This window comes from Histoplasma capsulatum, genomic scaffold, assembly GCF_000149585.1.
Source record: "Histoplasma capsulatum NAm1 scaffold_9 genomic scaffold, whole genome shotgun sequence".
In the NCBI taxonomy this organism is placed as follows: Eukaryota; Fungi; Ascomycota; class Eurotiomycetes; order Onygenales; family Ajellomycetaceae; genus Histoplasma; species Histoplasma mississippiense.
In genome coordinates this window covers 1,042,166-1,064,177 of record NW_001813974.1, presented here as the reverse complement: position 1 = coordinate 1,064,177, position 22,012 = coordinate 1,042,166, and the positions used below count along the sequence as shown (strand labels likewise).

Below are 22,012 nucleotides of genomic sequence, written 5' to 3'. Positions count from 1 at the left end.
TCAGAAACCGAGTCCGCAGCCCTGGTTTCTTCATTTTCCTTAGGATTTTGCTGTATTTCATGGCTTGGCTAACGCTCCTCCGAGATGACTTCGTCGTTCATGAATTAGAATTTCAGTTCGTGAATATAGTTGGTCTAAAAATTCCATGGCGGAGGCATCCTTGAGAATTTTTGCAACCTGAGTTCCCGCAGATATCAGCTGGAGAATGTTCCTATCATCTTTCACTGGTCGTGATTGATGCTTAGCCGCGTGGCGCATTTCCAAGGAGTTTTCCAGGACTGTCACAAAATGCTTGATTTGGCCATTATAAAGAACTCTGGCAGGAATTCGGCGCTTGGTAGCTAATCGTTTCAAGAGATACACCCATTCTGTCCACTCCCGGTCGGCTGGTATTCTCACCTGTCTCTTGTCTGGTTCCACAGGAATGGGGAACTGATATTTTGCAACAAAATTGAAAGCACACCTGGACAAATGATCATTGACTTCATAAAGGATTTTATCCTGCTCTTGGGCATCCAGGCTAGTAGGCAAGAGAGGCAAATCTTTCTCCTGTTCGGCAATAGTCCTTGGAGAAGGCATATCTAGAAACTGAGTAGGCCCATCGAACTCATCGCGGTTGGATGGCCGTCTCTGTGGGTGGTATTTGGCACCGCTTTTCGCATGTTCTGGTGCGCGTCTCTTGGTATGTTCAGGAAAGAAATCAAATGTCTCCATTGACGTGGGTGAATCTGGATCTCGCATCAGAGAATCATGGCAAGAATGCACGGGTGGGGAGTCCCATTCCCCAATACCAGGAGGGGGACGCGGTTGTTGACCAATAGGTCCTAGATTTGGTGCAGTTGAAACATTGGAATATCGATCGTAAGACGAGGTATTGATCAGTGTTCTACCAGGGTTGTTGTATAAAATATGGGGTTCATTGAGTCGTCCATGATCGGGAGATCGGGAGGTTTCTAGCGACTCTCGAGAAAGCTCCCATGATGGAGGGGATGTCCTATTACCACTAAAATAAATGACAGGCTCTCAGTGTCCATTACGAGTTGCTAAGAGTGGAAGCTCAGAACTACCTAGAGTGATACAACCCAGGAGCCTCTGCTGTTGGCCGGTATGCCTGTGGTTCATATTCTCGGTTCAGAACACTCGCGCTAGCATGATTTAAGTGAGTATGCTTGTATTGATTTCTCGGTCCTCTTTGCTCCTTGACCAATTTCCACTGACCTTCGAGGAGGGGGAAATGCAAGTATATCACTGCTCACTGGGTAATAAGTCTGATCCCTATTTGCCGTTCTTCCTTGATAGGGGAAATTTCCTTGAGAAGACATAATTTAGTTTGACGGTCAATGGACATCAAACTCGATCAGAGAGGAAATAAGCAGCACCAAGGGGGCAAATGTGCTTCTTATACTATAACAAGCCTATCACTAGCCAGTAAACGAGGAGTAATTGGCTTCGAGGTGACCAAGGCAGAACCCAGGGGCTCCACAGTTAGTTGGAAGCTGGCGCTGAATGTCAAGAATGACGTTGGCAAAACACAAGACATGACCGTGAAGGGATAAGTTTCGGGAATAATGTCTGACGTTTGCTACTTGATCCTAGTTCCTCAGCCACCGAAAACTGGAGAATGGGCCCTCCAAAACTGGCATCAGTTTCATCTGTCTCTCCCAGTCTTACTGGCGGAGGGATAAGAAAACAAGAGGCCTAAAGGCGAACGGAACAAAATCACACCGCCAAATCAACGCAGGGTACGCGAATATTCCTTGAAGCTCAGGCGCGTCCCGGATCAGGGAGTGAACGTGTGACGGTTTCGCATAGCCCATGAAAACCTTAAATCAATGGCTGCAAATTGCAGCTTTCACCTGTTCCTGGGAGAATTCCAAAAACCAGGAAACACGTTTGGTATACAAGGAAACACACCAAACAGGGAGGAGAACTAGACCATTGGGATTACATGGAAGGAAACTGAGCCCTGGTTTGGGCAGCAATGACCGGAAAAGCGTCCTCCATTCAGGATCAGCGTCCAAGGAAAGGCATCTTCCCACAAACAGTGATCGTTTTCATATTTATTTATAGCTTCGTCAGCTTAGTTCCTGTGGGTTCGAAGATACATAATGACAGGAACGGCGCCTGGAGAGCCAGATGGAAACTATCCGCAGGGTGCGGGGGTCCTCCACACCCAATAAGAAGGTTGACATGCATGCTGCCACAGGGGAATAAACTCACAAGATCCTATCTCTTAATCGCAACAAAGCGTCCCTAGCGTGTGGAAATCACAGATTCACTGTGGCCTTCTGGTCGTTGACAGGTGCGGAGTTGAACCTCCAGATCGCCCCGCAAGCGCTCCCTTCTGCGCCAATGATGTCCGTCGCCCAAGGGCAAAAACCTCAAAATCCGCAGGGTAAGGAATCACGGATAACCAATTGGGGGTCGTTCTCAGGATCAGGCAGACAATGTTGGCGGGTTGTCGGGCAATTGGGCACTGATGCGCATGTCCATTCCCGCCCAATATTGAATGTGTGTCTCACTGTTTTCTTGTTGAAACAATCAACTAATATCCAAGGATGTCCAAGGCAGCACAATCCGCCAGAGTAAATAGGGCTATGACGTCTATAAAAATATGTAAATTGAAGGACTCCAACAATTGAACTGTTCCAAGATTGTCACTCGGCGAAATGTGGAGGTCACGTGGTTCATTGTTCGTCCCCACCTGCCAGGCGTGTACTTAAGTTATCGAGCAAATGAGTAGTATGATCCAATTGCTATGCAAGTAAAATCAGAGATACGGAATAATTTTACGAACAATCGTACCTCCTGGCACATGATCAGCCAGAATCAGGCGAACATGAGAACTGCTCGGCAACAAAAATAGCGCCTTTGTTCATCCCAACAGTCATTGCGGATAGCAAAATGACAAACCCTGGGAATTTGAAACAAAACGGGGAACTCTCAAACACACGACTTGGCTTCATAATTGAAAACAGCCTTTGCCAGCGCTCCAGAATTATATTTCCACACCTGGGCCTGGAAACAATCCGTCAACTCTTGGAGTGTAAATTCTTCCCTGGCTAAGATATCAGCTGCGGCCTCGTAGTTTATATCTTCATTTCTCTCCTCCAAACGGATATAAACTTCGGTCTCGAGATTGAATCTCTTCGCGGCCGTGAGCTTTCTGGACGTAAACACTAATAGTGTTGGAATCTGGTTGGAACTGCTGCACAATTCATGCTGAAACTTCGACGTCAAAACTTCGATGTATCTCTGGGCAAGATCCTTGACACAACATTTCAACCCCTTCTTAGTTAAATCATCCTATAACTCCAGAATGGTGGTGCGTTGAAATGGCTTTCGGATTGCGTCCAGTAAGTCATTCTGCTTTGCCGCAGGGTTGCATTGGAGAATGTCCGTGGGCATATATATTGGGGGATTCAATGAACGTGCCCTCATCCAATGCGGCTTGGGTCGGAGCCACGGGATACCCGTTTGCAAATCCTGCATCTTTGCTGGAAGTGAAATTCGTCCTCCTGCACAGCTGCGTGAATCGATCAATCTCTTGGAGAAGATTTGCAATCTTCGTCTGAGATCCCTGCCAAAGGATCAAGGCAGAGAGAAAGAGGTTCATTGGCTGAGAAAAGTCCATAGAAGCTGAAGTAAATAGCATGCTTAAGGCGAACAACGCTAAATTTCAGCACTGCAAATATTTAGCTTTTCTTCCAACCATATAGACGTCAGGATAAGGTTCGCTAGACAAAGCCATTTTCTTATGAAGTCAAGGAAAAATCCTCTAGATTTTTCCGATGATTTGGTGAATGAGGTACCAGTCGACTTATTGGTGGAGGAACTCTTCTAATCGGCTGTTGAAGATTTACTTAGCTTTGGATTCCTTCCAGCCTTCTCAGAAACTACCCGCCCTCTGGTCTGAAGAAGCTTTTCCTGGTGGTCTCTGGTCAGCAGAATAAGAGGGCGAACTCGATGGTTTATCCTCGACGGTTGGATGTTCGATTTTAATCAGACCCTCCCGGGACAACGTGGCCAAGTCAGAAATATTACTTTTAGAGTGGGAAGGAAATACCTGGGGTGGTGGGGAGGCTTGTCTGATTGAAGAAATTTTCCGCTTTCAGTTTCTTTACAGCTGGTCGTGTCTGAAAGAGCGGCAAGGTCTTGACAAGTTCCATGGTATGCCGAAAATCGTCTTGAGGTCCGTCGCAAGTCATCGAAGGCTGTCGAAATCTTGCCAAACGCCTTCCCACGAGGTAAAATGCTTTGTTATACAGGCCATCAGGGTTATTTCTTCACTTCGATATATAGTATTGCGCCAGTGGCTTCTGCTGCCGCGGCCGCAAGCTCTCTCAAGATCGAATATGAGGTATTCAGCTTCTTTACTGTACATTGTATTTCTGTTAGCCGCAGATTTCTTGAAGAACTTCTATGGAAATAGTAAGTATTTGGTAAGTAATATGGAGGACGCTGATTCGGAACGATCTGTTCTCCGGGAAGAATAACATTGTTGGAGGCGGAATCGCTATGATAGTCCCATGTCAATACCGGATACGGTTCGACACACACAGGTTATTGGGGAAATTGGGATGCGTGTCCTTCAGTTCGTAGTTCTTGGTTTCTCAGTCACACGTTTGTTGGCCGTGTAAGCAATAGAGAATCTCCGGCATTCAATACGTCCCTGCGCAATTGGTTAAAAGAGAGGAGGATATAGAGAAGAGAACATATTAAAAGTAAAAGTTGAAAATCGATTATCAAAAGCTTAAAAACAAACAAAACTGTAGCCAACATTTTTCAACCGATCCACACTTTACCTCCTTTTCTCCGTAAGCAATTTTCCCTACCCCTCCATTGATCCTAACATCTCCTCCTCCCTCCTCTTTCTCGATTCCGGAGTTTCCGCCTCTTCCTCGTAATGAGGTGATGTCAATACATAGACGCCTAATGGCAAACTTAAACGTTTCCGCCGCAGTACGTTCTCTCTTACCGCTAAAACTTGCTTCTCCTTGCCAGTCAACGCCTCCCCCTCGAATCCCTTCCTCTTCTGTTTTTCCAACACAAAGAGAACTTCTATGCGATAAGTTAGTGACTCTGGGCGGGCTGATCCGCTTTACGCAACAGATGAAATGGGTCCATTGCGTTGTTCGCCAATTTGCATAGTGCATACCGTTGTTTCCCCAGTGGTACGAGATAATTGCTATTGCATAAATGGAGAAAGGATGTGAGTGTGTTAAGGGTACCATCAGTTTTGTCACCACCATGCGAGATCGCTCAAATATATGGCAATCTAAGGCTCCAATGTTAGTCGCAGAGGTGAATATCTAGGGTCATCTCCTGTTTCTATTGCATAAAAGGGTCAGTCGGCCGAACCGTGATGCATCAATGTAACGGAAAAGGCTCTATTTATCTTCACTCAGTTCTAGCGGAACTTTGAGAGAAGTTCAAGAAAGTCATGAAATCGAAAACAGATACGACAGCTGATAGGCATTAGTGCGGAAAAAATTGAGTGGTAAGTAATCAGAAAAGCGATTATCAGAAGTATTGAGGCCGCGTGCTCTGGGCAAAAATTGGATATGATCGCTATCATTCCGCTCACCTCGTTGTTCGGTAAAATGATAGAATAACACACAGCGTCTAACAGGTCCAAGGGAATTGGAAAACGGAGGTTTCACCTATCGCTAAAGCAACCCGGTCTCATATTACTCCAGTTCTTGATTAACAAGACCATCAATATCGACTCGCCGATAGTACGAGACGTGCTTCAATTCTTCCCAGAAAAGGGCCATACAGTCGTATGAGAGAAGGAAGAGCTGAGCAGGGATGAACTTGTCTATGACGAAAAATTAATCCGTATTAATACGAAGTTGCATGTATAGAGGAACTTGATAGGGAAACTACTACTCAATTCACAGGAGAGGATGTGGAAAGGGTGGACGGCAACAAAATTGTTAAAATAGGAAGAAAACAGGCAGAAGGAATCACACAGAATCTCACCATCTCTGAAATTTGTTGACGCGATATGGCCCTGGCTGCGCACCACCCGCGCTCCTTTGAAGAGATCTTCATCAGCGATCCTGATTAATCCTTCCGGTCCGATATCCTCTGCGAAAAATGTTATTTGGCCGCGAGGCACGTTCGGGTCACCAGTCAATTTTATGGCTTCTAGCCTCCCTCGTGGTGTTTGGGACGAAGAGCCAGCCAGGGAGGAATATATGGAGCCTGACGAATCGCCCTCAGCGCCTTGCTGTTTCGTGCCCAGAGAATGCTCAAATGGATCATCCCGCTGCAACACAAGTAGGAATTCAGACCCATGACCAGAATAATCGCCCACCCAAATACCTTGGTAAGGCTTTTCTGGCGTCGGGGTATAGAGCTCAGGCTGCAATGATGCAAAAGTGGATACACCATGTCGAGTATTGTTTATATCAAAAACGGCACCGACATTCCCAAGCTGCGCCCATCGCCTAACTCGGAAAGCTGACGTACAAATATTCTCATAACTGTGTGGGACATTCGCTGTCGACTTGAATGACAAATCCTGCTTATAGGAGACGTCGACGCGTTCGTCGGACGGTATAATTCGAGGTGGCCACACAAATTTTCCAGGGTCCTCCTTGTCCTCACGGGGCATTTTGGCACACAAAATAAAATTGTTAAAGACTCGCTGCGCTTCGAGCGCCATGGGCATTCGAATCTCCCCATGCCGCCAATTGATGGAGCGTTTAAATGGCGTGCGGGTAAATTTGAACAGTTGCACGACAGGATCGTCCATCCACAGAGAGACTTGTGGTTTGAATGAGTGGATAAGAACCTCAGGGTCATAGCTCCAAGTTTCGAATTGCCGAAAAGTATGTTTTGCAACGACCCGATAGCCTTCGATCATACACTTGCGGGGGTTGTATCTCGTCACTAAAAGCTTTCCGGTGTCGATCACATCGGAGAACCAGATCTTGTTGCGCGCCACGAACCACATCGGAAATTGGGATATGTATAATTCTTTCCAGGTATTAAATGGCGCAGGGTCACTGAGTGGTTTTGGCAAATTGGAGTTGACGAGGTTCATCCAGAGGAAGTCGCTCTGGGTGTGTTTGAACAGGTGGCGACAGGTGGCAGACATCGCCGCCAGACTAGGTGATGGAAGAAAAGATAGGATTATGTAGAGTATCTCTGAGGGGAGAAGTACTAAGGGGGAGCTGGCCTTGCGGGCAGCGCCTTTTTCGCTGCTGTCCAGTACTGGCATTGGAGGATTATCAGATAGCGCGCGAAGAGCTGGATTTCGCTCGGGCTCCTTAACACCGGGTTGAACAACACCAGTCATCCTTTCATCGTAGAACAGATTGCTGCCTGGAGTAAAAGAGGTAGGGAGCATCATGCCTCGCATTGTCGTTAAAAAAAAAAAAATAAATAAATAAATATCGCAACAGTGGGGTTCGCCAGACAAACAAAACAACGGAGGGATGCGTTCTTGGCGGGGTGTTGCAGATGACACCACTAGGGAGAGCGAACCAACGTTGATGTTTACTTTCATAGCGGAATCTTCTTAATTCCCCATCTCTAATAGTACTCACTTGCAATACACTATAAATATGATTATTTCGCACAAAAAGTCTAGCAAATGTACAGTACAGTCAATTTCGTACCGTACAATATATAATTCTGTACTACCCACGTAACTAATATCTGTGTAGCTCTCCTGATATACAAAAACCTGTCATTCCTTATAGTAGCTCTTACAGCTTCGCCGCTTTCCCTCCCCGCCGCTGCCATTCCTCCACCCGCTTCAATCCACTCTCGTTCACTTTCAACTCCTTCTCCGCCTCTTTCTCCGCCTCCGCTGTATCATCTCCGCACCTCTCTAAAAGCTCATATGTCTCCCTATACATCTCCCTCCTCAACTGACCAAAAACCCCAGAAATGGGCAGCTTCGTCAGCTTTTTCTTCTCAATTAACGCCAACGCCACGTCGACGCCACCAAGAGCATCGACAATCCTATGTTCCAGTGCCTCCCTGCCACTAAAGCGGTATCCCTCTTGTACTATTGTCCTGAATATTGCCGGATTTGCAATTTTTTCTCGGAAGATAGAGCACATGGCGGGTTTCAGGGGGGCTCCGAAATGGACCTCGTTTAGACAGAGGAAGCCGCGTGAGGAGTTGAAGATGCGGTAGTCATGGTACATGGCTGTCATGAAACCGCCTGCGAAAGCGTGGCCATTTATCAGAGCAACAGTGGGGAGAGGATAACTACACGCGAAATTTTGGGACGGGTAAGCCGAAGGTACCTGTCTCAAAAGGGAAAAGGTACAAATACAAAATAATTGGGGACGGGAACCACGCAATAAATATCAAGCTTACGTTATCAGGCGCTTGAAAAGAGCGAAGAGGTTGTTTTCAAAGAAGCCCTTGGTCGCCACGGCCTTTTGGAGATCAAGGCCATTGCTGTAGAACTTCTGGATGGCGGAGGTGGTAATTACAACTCCTGGCGGGTATTTGAACTGGATTATGTCCAGGGAGAGGAGCATAGCCTGACAGAAATCCTCCGTCAACCGGTTATCCGGCGCAAAATTGAAGGTTAGCAGGTACACAGCATCCTGCGGCTGGGTGCATGTTAGGACACCCTCCGATTTCTGGATGGTGAAGAGGGGAGAAGTCATGTTAAAAGAATGTGCAGAGGGGAACGCGCGATGGCCGGGGGGGATGAATTAGGGCTGTTCGAGATCAGCATGTAAAGGAGGATTCCTCCAAAAGGATAAATTAGTGAAATATTAGCTGGTGTTGAGAGCCTTTATAAAGATGAACCTCGCGTAGTGTTGGGTGTTGGTGGAGCAAGCTTCAAATCTTCTGTCGCTTCAGCTAAACGGACGATTCATGTCCACAAGCGAATTTTCCTCTTAGTGACTGGATTAGATTCCTTGACTGACAAATCGCAGTAGCATGATGGCGTTTTCGACGGTAAATCTGCTCGAGATTCCGAGAGTTAACTATAACCTTCCAACAAACCTCGGCTTAACCTTGGAAAGCTGCATTCCGATCACATGATATGTTGGGGTGGATATATCCATTAGGGCCCGCGTTGGTCTTGCTCACGCTCCTGTTGCCTGGCCATATCAAGCTCATCCACTCTATGCCGTCCAAAACGAGAAGCGAATCTACCCAGGAGGGAAGGGCTATCCCGACGACGATCACCAATATCGATCATCTCAGATACTCATTGCCTATTTCTGGTAGACATTCCAGGCCAATATCAAAGAGTAGTGTTCGGGATATTATGGAGGTTCCCCTCAAAAAGGAACCAGAGGTTAGTGAGAGATAGTTTACAGAGTGATACATGGATTTCCAGCTCGGCAACAGCACGTTCCCCAGTCGCTTCCCTACATCATTGTCGCCAGAAACGACATTTTGACTTATACTGCGTAGTAATCTGTACATATATCAGAAGTAATCAACTCAATTATTGCGACCATCGAATGTTCCAAAATCGCGAGCTTGGTGGAGCTCTATCAAGAAGATATGATAATCAGCTGCAAGTTTTCCGCTCAATCAAAGCGTCGCGATGTGAAGTCATTGTCACGCTAAATGGACGCCTCGTAACGCGTACGGAGTACTCCGTACTACGGGGGCTTTTGTTTATTTACATCTAGCCTAATCGGGCAATTGTGAATCTCCAAGTCGTTGAAACAAGAACAAAATGCCCCAATGCAAAGCATATACAGAAGGAGACGTCAGTATGATAATTTTCGAAGAAAGGAGTAGTTGATGTCAATTAGCAAGAGAAATCCACAGCGTTGCAAACTCGCAGTCATTCCGCAGAAAAATTCCTCCAGCTCCACGTGCGCTGTTGAAAAGCGCGTTCTGCACAGACCGCCCAACGACAGCCAGGCAGGGTTTCTTTGACTTTGACGAGGTAATCTGTGCCTGACCGTCTGATTCGGGATTCATTTTTCGTTCCCCGCGAGCTCTGATTAGCGGCGTTGTTTTGATTGTCCCAATTGGGGGATCAACTGTCTGGGCGAAAGCCATATATCTCTCATGCACCCCAGGTTTGACGGCTCTGCTGCCTATAACTTAATTCGTTTTGTTTCTCTGTCAAGTTGTCCAGTTTGGGTGATAAAAGTTTTCCGGAAGAAGTGGAGAGCACATGCATGGTTCTTGCATCCCTTGTGTTGTTCAACAGTGGCATTTGTCACGATCTTTGAATATAAAGGGAAATAGTGATGGGTAAGTCAGGGTTACAGCTTCTCTTCATCTTGAAAACATAAACAAAAGGCTCCCGCAGGATGCTGAAATTGTCATTCCTCTCTTATCCTGCTTCTTGCTCATATACCTTGAAACCTGCGTTCATCTTTCCGTTTATGACTTCTTAACATGTCTTGCTTTATTCGTGTAACCAATGCGCAATTTACTGATTTCCCAATACTAGACTCGAAAAAATCCAATACCCTGTTACCGAACAGTAACAGATGTGACTTATTAGAGAAAGACAATATCATGGCTAGCAAAAATAAGAACACAGCTAGGAAGCGATCTTGCGGCGCATATTCACCAGCAACGGTGGAGAGCAGTACGAAGCAGATAGGAAATGCCACAGGAAGTATTAACTCGTCGCTACCCTCTCTCGCGGAACCTCGCACGCCGTCAAGAAAAACCAAGGTTGCGAAAAGGGTCCGGTTTTCGGACCCCGGCCCTCCCGTTGAGTCTCTATCTAGTTATCTAGATAAAGATTTGTCAACCGGCTTAACCCCAGCAATTAAGCGGACGAGAATTGATTCAGAGGATTCCCCATCCTCTAAAGAAACTAACGCCAAAAGAGCGCGTCGTCGTCGCTCAGAGCCTACTCCGCGAACCGACAGTGATGGGGTAAAATATGAGTGCCCAGAGCTGCCATCTGAGACGCAAACTTTCCAGTTTTTGTCGTGTAGTGCAATTCTTGATCCCAGGGCTAGACGACGCATTGCGCGGTTTGGACTAAGTGAAGAGATGAATTGCATTATTGAAAGGAAGAGGGAAAAGGAGAAAGAGGAAAAGGCTAAAGAAGAAGAACTGATGAACCTCCGCCGAGAATTAAGCGCCTTAAGAGATGTGAAAACCGAAGCTCAAGACGACCGTATACCCCGTACCCCGGAAAGAATTAAAGAGCTTTCTATGGCGAGACAAAGGATTGAGGAATTAGAGGCGCTGTTGAGGACGTATGAGGGTTCGTCACATGCAGAGACTGAATGGATGTCCCAAACTGCAAACGAGGATCACGAGATGATATTTATTGGAGACGACATTACCATTATGGACAACGAGATGCTCACCACTTCATCCAGCCCCATTCCCTCCCGCGTTTCTTCGAGTCATTTACTCACTTCAGACGCGTCAACACAGGTTGCTCTTCAAGACCAGGAGCAGCAAGCGGAGAACAACTCGCTAAATGCTCAACTCCGTAATATGAGACAGGAAAAACGCGCCCTTTTCAAAGAATGGCGCGCAATTGTTGGCTCCAATGAAGTAGGTACTCGCGACCGAAATCCTATTGACAGCTCTCTATATAGTCCAGCTTCGCCTCCACCAAACTTTTTATCGCAAATCGCCACTACCTTACGCAAAGCCGTATCTCGAGAATCTCGAGCTCTCAAAACGCTCGAAACCGTGGCGAAAGACCTCTCTGGCCATGGATTTAATGGTACTAGTGCCTCGGAAATACTCTCGGATATGGGCGCCCGATTTCGTCAAGCCAGACTCGAACTCGAGCGAGCCGTGCCTGGTGAGACAACAAGTGGAGATCTAACCAATTGGAAGGAAATTGTTGACATGCTTGTGGAGAGAATCAACATTCTAGTCCGGGATCTTGCGTCAACCCGTGAACAGGTTTCTGGTTGTGAAAATCGGGAAGTAGCGTTACGAAACCAGTTCAACATGACTTTACATCGCTTGGAGCAGACAGGTAAAAAGAACAAAAGCCTTGAAGAAGCCAGCGACTCCATGGCAGCGGACCTGATGCATGTTCGGATGAAAACGCAAAAATTAGAGCAAGATATAGAGATCTTGGAAACTGACAAAACCCGCCTAAACAACGCCATTGAAAGATATAGAGTCGATCTCAAGATCCTGGAAGAGCTCAATATGAAACTAGAAGATGACACTCTCAGTTCCATGGAAAAGGCTTCTAGTCTCAGAAGAGCGAACTCGGCCTTAGACGGTCAGAACGAGCTGTACAAGCAAAGGATCATAGATCTTGAACAAAGTGAGCTTGATCAGCGAGCCATCAGGGAAGAGATGCAGCGGCTACTGGACCAACGCACAACGGAGTTAACGGCCCTCGAATCGAAAATTGAACAACTTAAATCCGAACATCATGAAGCGATCGTTTCCCAATCATGCAGTCATGAGAAACAAATGGGCGCAATAAACGTTCGTGTTTCGTTGCTTACCAACGCGTTGAATGAAGCCCAGTCAGAAATACAAACACTTCGTGCGGACAAGGCGCGTTTGCAATCTCGACTAAACTCCCTACAACAATTATTTTCTCGGGAAACCATTCATGCGGCTAGAGAAAGAGCTGCTGCCACTGCTCAGGAACTCATGGAATGGGAACGGAAAATGTCTGCTTTATATGGCGGCGGCATTGGTAGTCCCCAGAGCCTGCAAGTTCGACAAAATGATAACTCTGGCGACAATGAACACTGTAGCACCCCGAAAGGCGATACGGCTGGGTTTGCACCTGTTGGGAGCGAGCCGATTACACCTTCTTGCGACAGATTTGTGAATGTAGAGATCCAGCGGGGGAAGAAAAGGAAGAGGCGGCCGGATTCTGCGATTGAGATTGTGGAAGAAGAGGAGGAGGGTGAGGATGGTTTTGAGGATTCTGGAATCGCGGACAAGTCTTAGGGGTAAGCTGCGATACCGTTCACCAATCTACATTCTTTGCATTTCGTTGGGCGTTTCCTCTGTGTTGTATCGGACGTTGGCTGCTGATTTCTCTCCTTTTAGTTTCCTTTATTTATTTATTTATTTTTATTTTTATTTTTTTTTTCATACTTACTTTTGGACATTCCGCCGTACTGTTTATCCTGGAATAGTTTCTTGGGATTTCTCAACCTTTTTTCCTTTCCTTTTTGTGTTATTTTTGGATATGTATGCCGTGTCACCAAATAGATATCGTACAATATTACAGCTTTCCAATTCCCAGTGTTCCAGCTGATTATTCGTGGTTTTTTTTTTACTACGTATAGCAGGGATCATATTGTCCTCTCGAAGCACAACCAGGGTTTTGATGCCCATCTTCGACTCCATAGCACCAGCCAAACATCCCGTTCTCCGCTCGTTCTGAAGGGAAATGGGCTAAAGATGATACGAGTAGATATCTGTATATATTTTTCAGAATAGGGCCCCTCCTCGTGGCATAGCCATTTGCTATAACATAGGAGATTAGGGAGAAGAAATGTATATCGGTCTATCATATGAAAATTATCCAGAAACATTCTTGGGGGCAAAGTTTACACCATCGCTTGGTACATAAGTAAGTCTAATCGTGTTGTTAAGTTTAACCCTGCTATGACCAACAGCCATCTGCGTATATATTTATATGAAACACGCACGGATATTGTATGTTTAATATAAATGATAGGCCGTCTCTTGCAATGCTCTCACCGCCGCGTCTCCATGACACCTGATACCATCGGTTTATTTACTTGGAAGACTGACGATGAGAGAACACAATCCCTTTCAATTGAAGTGATACAGATGTACAATATCTGAACCGATCGAAGTGAAGAAGTGAATGAATGGTTCTTGTTCCGATATTTTTTAGACGTCCGACTTACATAGTATACGATTTCCAGCGTTTTCCATTGTGTTTCTACGTGTATATTTATACGACTCTTGAAAAGAAGAGGGTCATCCCCATAATGCCTCCCGGGGAACAGAGCTACACCCTCTCCGTCACAGCAGGTCCCGGCTACAACCCTTCAACCCACAGGCCAGTCGCCGTCAACTCCTCCGTTCCCCACCTCATAGAAACAGAGCACGCCACCATCGACCTCCGTGTTCGCATACAAGAGTACACAGGTACGTAGAACCGGCCCTGCCCAAGGGCATTTCCAGTCCACTCTGCTTAACTTTTATCCACCCTCAGGCCTCCCCCGGAACTCCCCGCGCACCTGCCCATACTTCTCCCACCCCGCCCACACAAACGACCAATACTCCATCGCCATCTCCTTCGTCCCCAAGCGCGCGATTCCTGGTGCAGAGCTTGTCTTCGGCAACGATTTCGACCGCCCCATCCGCGACAGGTTGCCGCCGGGTACAAACCAGGCGCTGAAGTTTGTTAAGTGGGCTATTGACCCCGGGTTAGAAGGGGATGCGTATGCGGATAAGCCGTATTTGTATGGGGCGGCATTGTCAAGTTGGAATTATTTGAGGGTTTGTGGGGTTGTCAAGGAGAGGGAGGAAGGGGATATGGTGGGAAGCGGAGAGGGGAGGGGCGAGGACCAAGAGGAGGAGGTCATTGAAGAAGGTGGGGAGGGTGATGGAGAGGAAGTTCGGAGGAAATTGAATGTTCCTAACGATCCGGCGGGGAGGAGGAAGTTCTTTTTGGTTGAGGGAAATCGGGATCGATTTGTGTTTGAGAAGGGGAGACTGTATAAAGCGGATTTTGGGAATGGGTATTTGGGATTTAGTGGTGAGTTTTATTGACCTACAGACCCGTCGATATCGCTATCCCTTCTCTTCTGTTTTCGAAGAGATTAGGAGTGTTGATAATGGGGATGTGTACGCAGATTTCTCCCTCCGCCTCCCCGGCTTCAGCATTAAGGTAGCTAAATACATCGATGCAAAGAACCATCAACTTCGCTATGTGCTGAAGAATAAAAGCACAGGCGATGTATATTTTGTGGTGTTGTTTACGTTGCTTTTGGGTAAGGCTGGTGCTCGTGATTGTGACGATAACGCATTCGAGAATGTTGATGTCGACGATGAGGGAAAAAATGAAAAAGGTAATAATAACGAGACGTGGTATGACGAGGACGACGAGGGCGTCGATTGAAAAATTTGCTATGGCCCTCGTTTCTTTCCTTCCACCTTTAAATGCATTGGGTCCGAATTTGGCTCAGATTTTTGGGAGTTATGGTGCAATAAGGCGATCTTAATAGATTGGATGGTGTTGTGTAAGGGTTAATAGAGCTATGGCGTCTGGCATGTTTGCATTGTTCAATTCGAAATCTATTTTGATAATAAGAATTCTTGGTTCACAATTTTTCGCTTTCACCTTGCGCTATTGCAGTCTAAGTGGTCTCCAGACCACCCATACAAAACCGTACATTTTCTCACAGCCTCCTTAGTACATCCGCCACCACTTCCTCCGCTTTCGCCTTCCCCCCCAAATCCGGCGATAAAAACTTCCCTTCATCTAAGTTCGCATCAACCGCCTTATAGATGCTAGCGGCAGCTTTTTCTTCTCCCAAAAACTCCAACATAAGTGCAACACTTCGCAGCGTCGCGATCGGGTTCGCGATGCCTTTGCCCTCAATGTCTGGCGCAGAGCCATGACACGGTTCGCCGATGGCAAATTTTTCACTAACGTTGGCGCTGGGTACGAGGCCCAGCGAACCGACTAGCGCCGCAGCGCCATCTGAGAGGATGTCGCCATATAAATTGGGAGCGACAATGACGTCGTAGTAAGAAGGTTGGCGGAAAAGTTTGTATACCATTGAATCAACGATTTGCTCTTCAACGGCGACGGTGTCAGCGAAGCAGGGCTGTGCTAGCGCGCGCCGTGCCGTCTCGCGAAAGAGGCCGTCGGTTTGGCTGAGGACGTTCGACTTGTGGGTAATGGTGACCATGGGCTTGGACCTGGTGTTCGATTTGGTGCTTGCGGCGGCGCCATCGCGTATCTTTTGCCTGCGCAGGGCGATGTCTCCGGCCATGGTGGCGATGCGGAAGGAGGCATGTTCTGAAATCCGCTTGATGGCCTCGGCGACTTTGCCGTTGGGGGAGTCGAAGGTTTTCTCGTCTTTGACGTAGAGGTCTTCAGTATTTTCACGGACGATGACGAGGTCGATGGGGTTGGAGCCAGAGGAGCCTATTGTGGTACGGACGGGGCGCACGTTTGCGTATAGGTCTAGTCGTTTGCGGAGGGCAACGATAGGGGAGGAATAGCCCGTGACTTTTGTGCTGGGCGAGCTGGAAAATTTCATGAGTACAATAAGGTCCTCGCAATTGGGTATATTAGTAAATAAAGCAGCTCAGTTACCTGACAGCCCCAAACAGCGCACCGTCACATTCTTTCTTGAGGATCTCGACGGTTTTATCTGGGAGGGCCGTCCCCGTCTTCTTGAAGGTATCATACCCTGCCTCAAGGTCAACAAAGGAGAATTGTAGACCCAGAGACGAAGGCAGGGATTCGAGAAGTTTGCGGCCAGCCTGTTTTTTGTAACGTCGCTCAGAATTTCAAAACTTCAATGGAAGATAGCGACACAAGTCTCTCTCGTTTATAGTTATCTCGACTCATCGAGAGCAAGGATATTGGATAAACGTACTGGGATGACTTCCCTTCCGATTCCGTCGCCGGGGATGAGGCCTACAAAATTTGTGAGTAATAGCAAAATTGAATATAGCGAGGCGGGCAGGAAGCAATTGACCTATTCTGAGTGTTCTGGCAGCCATGGCGGTGGAATAACTGTTGGATGCTATATAGAATTCTCTTCTATCTCAAATCCAAGCATTGGAAAATGTCGGCGAGCCGCGATTGCTTATGTAATAAAGCCTCGGCCAAAATAGAGTTTGGAACACCCCTGTGTTTACGTTTTTCCTGATCGGGCGATTTTGGTTGGGCAATTTATTTCTATCACCGTTGTGAGGAAATAAAATAAAAGGATAATTCGCCTGAACTCGCGTTTGTGCCGTTAAACTACTAGTAAGTAGTTATATCCTTTTAGGAAACCGTGCAATGATGACATTATCATCAGTGGCGTTTGAAACGCCCGTCAGGTTTCAGGGCAAAGACCACTGGACAGATTGCACGGCGGTTTGAGCCAGCGTCCATATTCTGCTCAACTCGATATCGTCTGAGAACACCTAACAATTCTCCATTCAGGCAAGTCACGGAGTTATTCAAGAGGAAATAAGCTTGAGGTATGCGAGTTGCCAGAATCATGCGAGTGGTGAAGGGAGATAGGCAATAGACCAGTTGATCGTTGATTCCCGAATATAATTCCAGTGGAGATAATATGATTACTTGTCACTCGTTGGTTATTTATATCTGGCCGTTGATGGGTGTAACATTGACCCAGCGGCAAAGCCCCTTTTTTCTGTATTATTTATTTCCTTTCATTGTAAATATGCGCACCGCACCGTGGCCTGCAGCAGACACAAGAAAAAGAAAACAAAAGGCAAAAGAACACCGTTGGCGATCACCAACATATTTTTATACTCTTATATTGAGTCCAAGGACCATCCATTTTTGTCATCTCCAGAGTAGCATTTAGCTCAGTATCTACACATTCAATCGTGCGTTTGTTGGCTCTTGAGTCTTCCCTTCGTTGTCGACTGCTACAAGCGCAGTCACGTTACCCGCCCCCTACGCGTTGTTGCTCCTTTCCCGTTTCCGCCTCACTCATCCTCCCTCCTCAACCTCGACTTCAGCTCCAACGTCGCATTATCGCCTGTTTCACAATTACTTCCTTCATCAACCTCCCTCGTCCTAGAAATATCGCCCTGTATTACTATATTCTATCTGTTTCGTCTCCGCGTCTTCTCTACAGACAAACACACGTCAACCTCCGTCCACATCACCTCTTTGCATGTATCCACTCTCTACCTACCATTTCGCCAGCAATCCAACCCCCCGTCCTCCGCGCTATTGACCGACCAGCTGGCTGGCTGACGCATTGATTATTGATCCTCCTGGTCATCCACCATGTCGGATAACCGGGCCCAGACTGGTGTCCGGAGTCTCCTGGCCCGATTTGAGAATAATAATAACAATTCATCAACTTCACCCCCTTCGAGGGGCCGCTCCCCAATCGATCAGGACGGCCCCGGCTCCGTCCGCCCTCTCTCTAAGGTTAGAGCAAGCTTCGTGGCCGTCGAACGCGCTGGTCAATCTGGCAGTCCTCCCATGTGGGGATTGAGGAAGGCGGCGGATCTGGACAGCAACAATACAAATAATAACAATAGCAGCGCCAATAATTCCCCTGGGAAGATTATCAGAACCATCTCTAGTGGCGTTGATGATGTGGGCAGCCCCATTGAGAGGTCCGTGACGATGTCTTCGAGCAACAGTGCAGATAAAGGTACTATGATGAGCGAGTCGTTGTCATCCTCGTTCCCTGATAACAGGAATAAAAATAATACAAATGCCAACAACAACAACAATAATGGCGGGCTCCTGGGTAGCGGGAACCTTAATAAGCCTTGGGCTGCAAAGCTACCGTCTCGACTCATGGATTCCCCTACACCTGGCAAACAATCGGCCTCAGAAGACATTTTAATGGTTGCAGCTACGACGGAAGGGAAAGATTCGGGCAAAGTCAAATCCAAGCGCGGCCCACAAGAAAATATGCAGCAGGAAAAAGAGGGAGCACCGATTGCCGCTGCTCGTATGAACGGAAAATCTGCTGATAAAGCTGCAACCAAGAAATCGAAGCCATCTATGAACCAGCCATCACGTCCGGCAAAAATTGTTGTCGGGAATGATGCTAATAATGCCACGTCTAAAAAGACTTCGACAAAGGAGCTGAAATCACCCCTCCCTCGGACTCCCAGAACACCAACTACAATGACTAATCTCGTCGCTAAAACTACACCAAAGGAGACAGACAGACCTAGAGCTGCAGTTACGAAACAACCCATTCAACCTGCAGCGGACAAAGCCACAACAAAACCCTTGTCGTCAGTATCCACCCGGGACAAAATTGCAAAGCCATCTTCCGAGAACCCTCCTGCAACTAACAGATCCCGCACAAGATCTCCAACAAAACCTATCCGTCTTCCAAATTCAATGGCAGCACCAACAGCGTCTTCTGCAGCGAAATCAAACGCTGATGGCCGCCCGGCTAGTCAAGCGGGAACACGCATATCAAACCTAACTCGCAAGCCCTCTAGTTTGAGAAGTGATCGAAACAACTCATCAAAATCCACTGGTCCAATAGGTTCTGCTGCACAAAAGCCAGCCAAACGAGCATCTTCCCTTGCTCCCCAGAAAAATACAGCTCACGACAGACCAAGGTCTCGCGTCAGCAATGTTGGGGCTGTTCGGGCCCCTGATGAATCCTTTTTGGCGAGAATGATGCGCCCTACTGCAAGTTCTGCAAGCAAGATGCATGAGAAGGTTGAAATCAAAAGCCCACCCAGAGGCTCTGGTCCACCAAAGGTTCGGAGGAAAAGTGGAGAAAGTGCAAGTAGTCATGTCAGTGCGAATGCACCAGCAAAAACTCCGCCCTCGTCGAAAAAGAAGATCCTTGCCAACCCTGCGCGAGCACTGTCGTCAAATGGGGATGTGGAACCTCTTAAGGAGCCGGAACCGGATGGCACCCAGACTGATACTAGTGCCACTGCGGCTGAGGTTGAAACTGATATCCAAAATCCCGAACCTCAACCAACTGGGGAACTTGAACCTGACCCTGATGCTGAGCTTGGGCCATCCGTCGCTGGACAAAAACCCGTCGCAGTCGAGCCAATTCCTCAACCTGAAGCCGAGCTAGTGGCCGAACCTGAGCAAGCCATCCCTGAGCCTGAGCCCCGGCCAGTTTCAGCCGAACCAATTGTCCCCGAAACTGCTGCAACTGAACCCACCCCAGGTCCTTTGCCCGATAAAGCAGATGTGTCCATCATCGAAGTGGATCCTGCAGGAATCCCATTACCTGAACCTACTGAGCACGTCGAGCTATGATAGTTACTCGTCCAGGAGGGCTAGGGGTTGCAAGCTTATCCTGTATTCTCAAGTTTTCATATGCAGCCCTCAACCAGGTTATGACATCAACAAGAACAAGAACAAGAACAAGAACAGCGTCATGCATCCTTCCAAGCGCCATTTTCACTTCATATAAGCTCAATTTCATTTCGATTTCTTTTCGATCAATCATCATCACCAATATAATTATTTAACATAATTGCTTTTTTATGTTTCTTACCTTTCTCCCCTCCAATATTACTCCAAACTTCACTCAACCAATACAATACCCCTTTTAAATTGGATGGTATGCATATCGCTTGCATGCTTGCATTGCGCCGTCTTTTTTCTGCCCTTGATTTGACTAGGCTTTTGCTTGGCTTTACGCTACCACATTGAAACAGTGACCAGGAGTATTGTTGTTTCCTTGGTTTTTTTTTTTTTTCCTTTTTGATTTCCTTTCCTTTCTTTTATTATTTGAGCAAATACACGGTTTATTTTTCCATCATGTATCCTTTATTTTGAAAGCTTTACGTTCTATTCTATTCTTTCACAATGGCTCAAACTAATTTTGCTTTTGTGAAAGAGGCTTTAGTATATAATAAAACAATAAGAAAAGAATGATTATTCTATCTACTTTTCACATTTTTTTATCATATCACTCACTCTTCACCATTTTGTCTTCTCTGCTACTTTGCAGTTATTTATTTTTATTTTGCCTTTTCACTGTTTTCATTTCTCTTATATTTTTATTTGCTATCTCTATCATTTTGGAAATTTAAAAATTTGCCGTACTAAATATATCTTTCTTCTCTTTCTCTGTGTTCTCAGTTTTATTGATTTTCTCTCTTCATCTTTATCTCGAGCATTTAAGTGTTTTTGGTCCATTTTGGCATGTTTGATTCTGAGTTTTATTCGGATTTGATTTAAATCTTGATTGTTCCTTATTTTCGATTCTATTAGTTCGATTTGTTGAGATAGCAAAATTTTTAAATTGAATTGAATTAGATATTAAATTATCAATCTTTTCCACCTGCATATGAAAATGTCAAGTGTATAGTATACTGTCAATGGTTGTGCCTTCATTGCTTCACTGTCAACTCTCTACCGTTCCTCTATACAGTGGCAAATCAGTTGGTGGGTTGGATAGCGCAGTGGGAGCGTTTGTATAGAAAACCTCTACAAGTAAGTACAAAATAACTGACAATCGTTTCCGCAGAGACACAGAAATCACGATTTGAATCCCATCTCTGCCAACGCTTCATAATAATATCAAGGGTTCAGAGAAGGATATGTAACGGGCAGAGTTAGCTATATTGAATACTCTTTCTTTTTTTATCAGCTATATAAGTTAAGGATGAAAACGGCTCAATAGTTTCAGAACCATAAGAAATACACGAATAATAAACAGGGAATATAGTGCACCTCCACGTAAAAAAAAGGGGGTAAAAGGAGAGCAAAAAAAAAAAAGAGAGAGAGAGAAAACAAATGCTGAGAAGAGTGGGACTCGAACCCACGCAGGTTGCCCTACTACGAAGCCCGTATGACCGAATCAGGTGATTCGTCATGCCAAGACCTGAACGTAGCGCCATAACCACTCGGCCATCTTCCCGATACTTGGTTGACCGGAGCAAAATCCGAGGAATTTTTATATAACGCTTAGTGGCTCGAGTGCTGAACCTGGGAGGGTTTTGTCAACAAATGATGGTTTGATAATAATAGAAACGAGTGTGATGAAATATCCATGTGTCAGTTTGTTTCTGGGTGTTTTTCTCTGTTTGCAGAGCGGGCGAGAAACTATGCACTCTATTTGAATTGCCAAGCGTAGATATTGTGTTTATGACAGAACATTGCAAAGAAAGGGGTGTGTGTTGTTGATGATGTATGATGCATGCATGAAATGGAAATGGATAGCTCTGACTCAGGACCTGGTTTCAATGATCTTTATTCACATGTATTGATTAGTGTTCCTGGGTTGTAATACAATGAAAAACAATAGGAGCAGCTTCACTGCTTAAATCAACCCATGATCATGCCGTGAGTTCCTATAGAATTCGTCACGGGCTCACCTAGTAACATACCTGTGGGCTTGTGGTTATTTCCGAAAAATGAATCTGGAGTTTCTGTCACCTGGGAACTCCATATCTCCCG

At 46.3% G+C, this 22,012-nt stretch overlaps 8 protein-coding genes and 1 non-coding gene across 9 annotated transcripts; 3 read left to right on the top strand and 6 right to left on the bottom strand.

Moving 5' to 3' along the window:
* Nucleotides 1-57: 57 nt before the first annotated feature.
* On the bottom strand, nucleotides 58-1,322 carry HCAG_07791 (predicted protein; the record flags this gene model as incomplete). Its single annotated transcript, XM_001537432.1, has 3 exons — nucleotides 58-886; nucleotides 1,068-1,145; nucleotides 1,219-1,322. 3 exons carry the CDS (start codon nucleotides 1,320-1,322, stop codon nucleotides 58-60), a joined length of 1,011 nt encoding a protein of 336 aa, XP_001537482.1.
* A 2,956-nt stretch (nucleotides 1,323-4,278) lies between these two features.
* HCAG_07790 (predicted protein) lies at nucleotides 4,279-7,372 on the bottom strand (the record flags this gene model as incomplete). Its single annotated transcript, XM_001537431.1, has 6 exons — nucleotides 4,279-4,376; nucleotides 4,624-4,672; nucleotides 4,806-5,035; nucleotides 5,159-5,188; nucleotides 5,631-5,669; nucleotides 5,986-7,372. 6 exons carry the CDS (start codon nucleotides 7,370-7,372, stop codon nucleotides 4,279-4,281), a joined length of 1,833 nt encoding a protein of 610 aa, XP_001537481.1.
* Nucleotides 7,373-7,721: 349 nt separating this feature from the next.
* On the bottom strand, nucleotides 7,722-8,642 carry HCAG_07789 (conserved hypothetical protein; the record flags this gene model as incomplete). The annotated part of the gene is made up of 2 exons (XM_001537430.1): nucleotides 7,722-8,232; nucleotides 8,344-8,642. The coding sequence occupies 2 exons, from the start codon at nucleotides 8,640-8,642 to the stop codon at nucleotides 7,722-7,724; spliced, it is 810 nt and encodes a 269-aa protein (XP_001537480.1).
* A 407-nt stretch (nucleotides 8,643-9,049) lies between these two features.
* On the bottom strand, nucleotides 9,050-9,187 carry HCAG_07788 (predicted protein; the record flags this gene model as incomplete). The annotated part of the gene is made up of 1 exon (XM_001537429.1): nucleotides 9,050-9,187. The coding sequence occupies one exon, from the start codon at nucleotides 9,185-9,187 to the stop codon at nucleotides 9,050-9,052; it is 138 nt and encodes a 45-aa protein (XP_001537479.1).
* Nucleotides 9,188-10,476: 1,289 nt separating this feature from the next.
* On the top strand, nucleotides 10,477-12,861 carry HCAG_07787 (predicted protein; the record flags this gene model as incomplete). The annotated part of the gene is made up of 2 exons (XM_001537428.1): nucleotides 10,477-11,737; nucleotides 11,813-12,861. 2 exons carry the CDS (start codon nucleotides 10,477-10,479, stop codon nucleotides 12,859-12,861), a joined length of 2,310 nt encoding a protein of 769 aa, XP_001537478.1.
* A 1,019-nt stretch (nucleotides 12,862-13,880) lies between these two features.
* Nucleotides 13,881-15,016, top strand: HCAG_07786 (predicted protein; the record flags this gene model as incomplete). Its single annotated transcript, XM_001537427.1, has 3 exons — nucleotides 13,881-14,040; nucleotides 14,108-14,394; nucleotides 14,675-15,016. The coding sequence occupies 3 exons, from the start codon at nucleotides 13,881-13,883 to the stop codon at nucleotides 15,014-15,016; spliced, it is 789 nt and encodes a 262-aa protein (XP_001537477.1).
* Nucleotides 15,017-15,296: 280 nt separating this feature from the next.
* HCAG_07785 (homoisocitrate dehydrogenase, mitochondrial precursor) lies at nucleotides 15,297-16,635 on the bottom strand (the record flags this gene model as incomplete). Its single annotated transcript, XM_001537426.1, has 4 exons — nucleotides 15,297-16,152; nucleotides 16,223-16,392; nucleotides 16,509-16,549; nucleotides 16,611-16,635. 4 exons carry the CDS (start codon nucleotides 16,633-16,635, stop codon nucleotides 15,297-15,299), a joined length of 1,092 nt encoding a protein of 363 aa, XP_001537476.1.
* A 1,252-nt stretch (nucleotides 16,636-17,887) lies between these two features.
* On the top strand, nucleotides 17,888-19,861 carry HCAG_07784 (predicted protein; the record flags this gene model as incomplete). Its single annotated transcript, XM_001537425.1, has 1 exon — nucleotides 17,888-19,861. The coding sequence occupies one exon, from the start codon at nucleotides 17,888-17,890 to the stop codon at nucleotides 19,859-19,861; it is 1,974 nt and encodes a 657-aa protein (XP_001537475.1).
* Nucleotides 19,862-21,353: 1,492 nt separating this feature from the next.
* HCAG_09426 lies at nucleotides 21,354-21,473 on the bottom strand. Its single transcript has one exon. It is a non-coding gene; the product is annotated as a tRNA-Leu (tRNA).
* Between the last annotated feature and the right edge of the window lie 539 nt (nucleotides 21,474-22,012).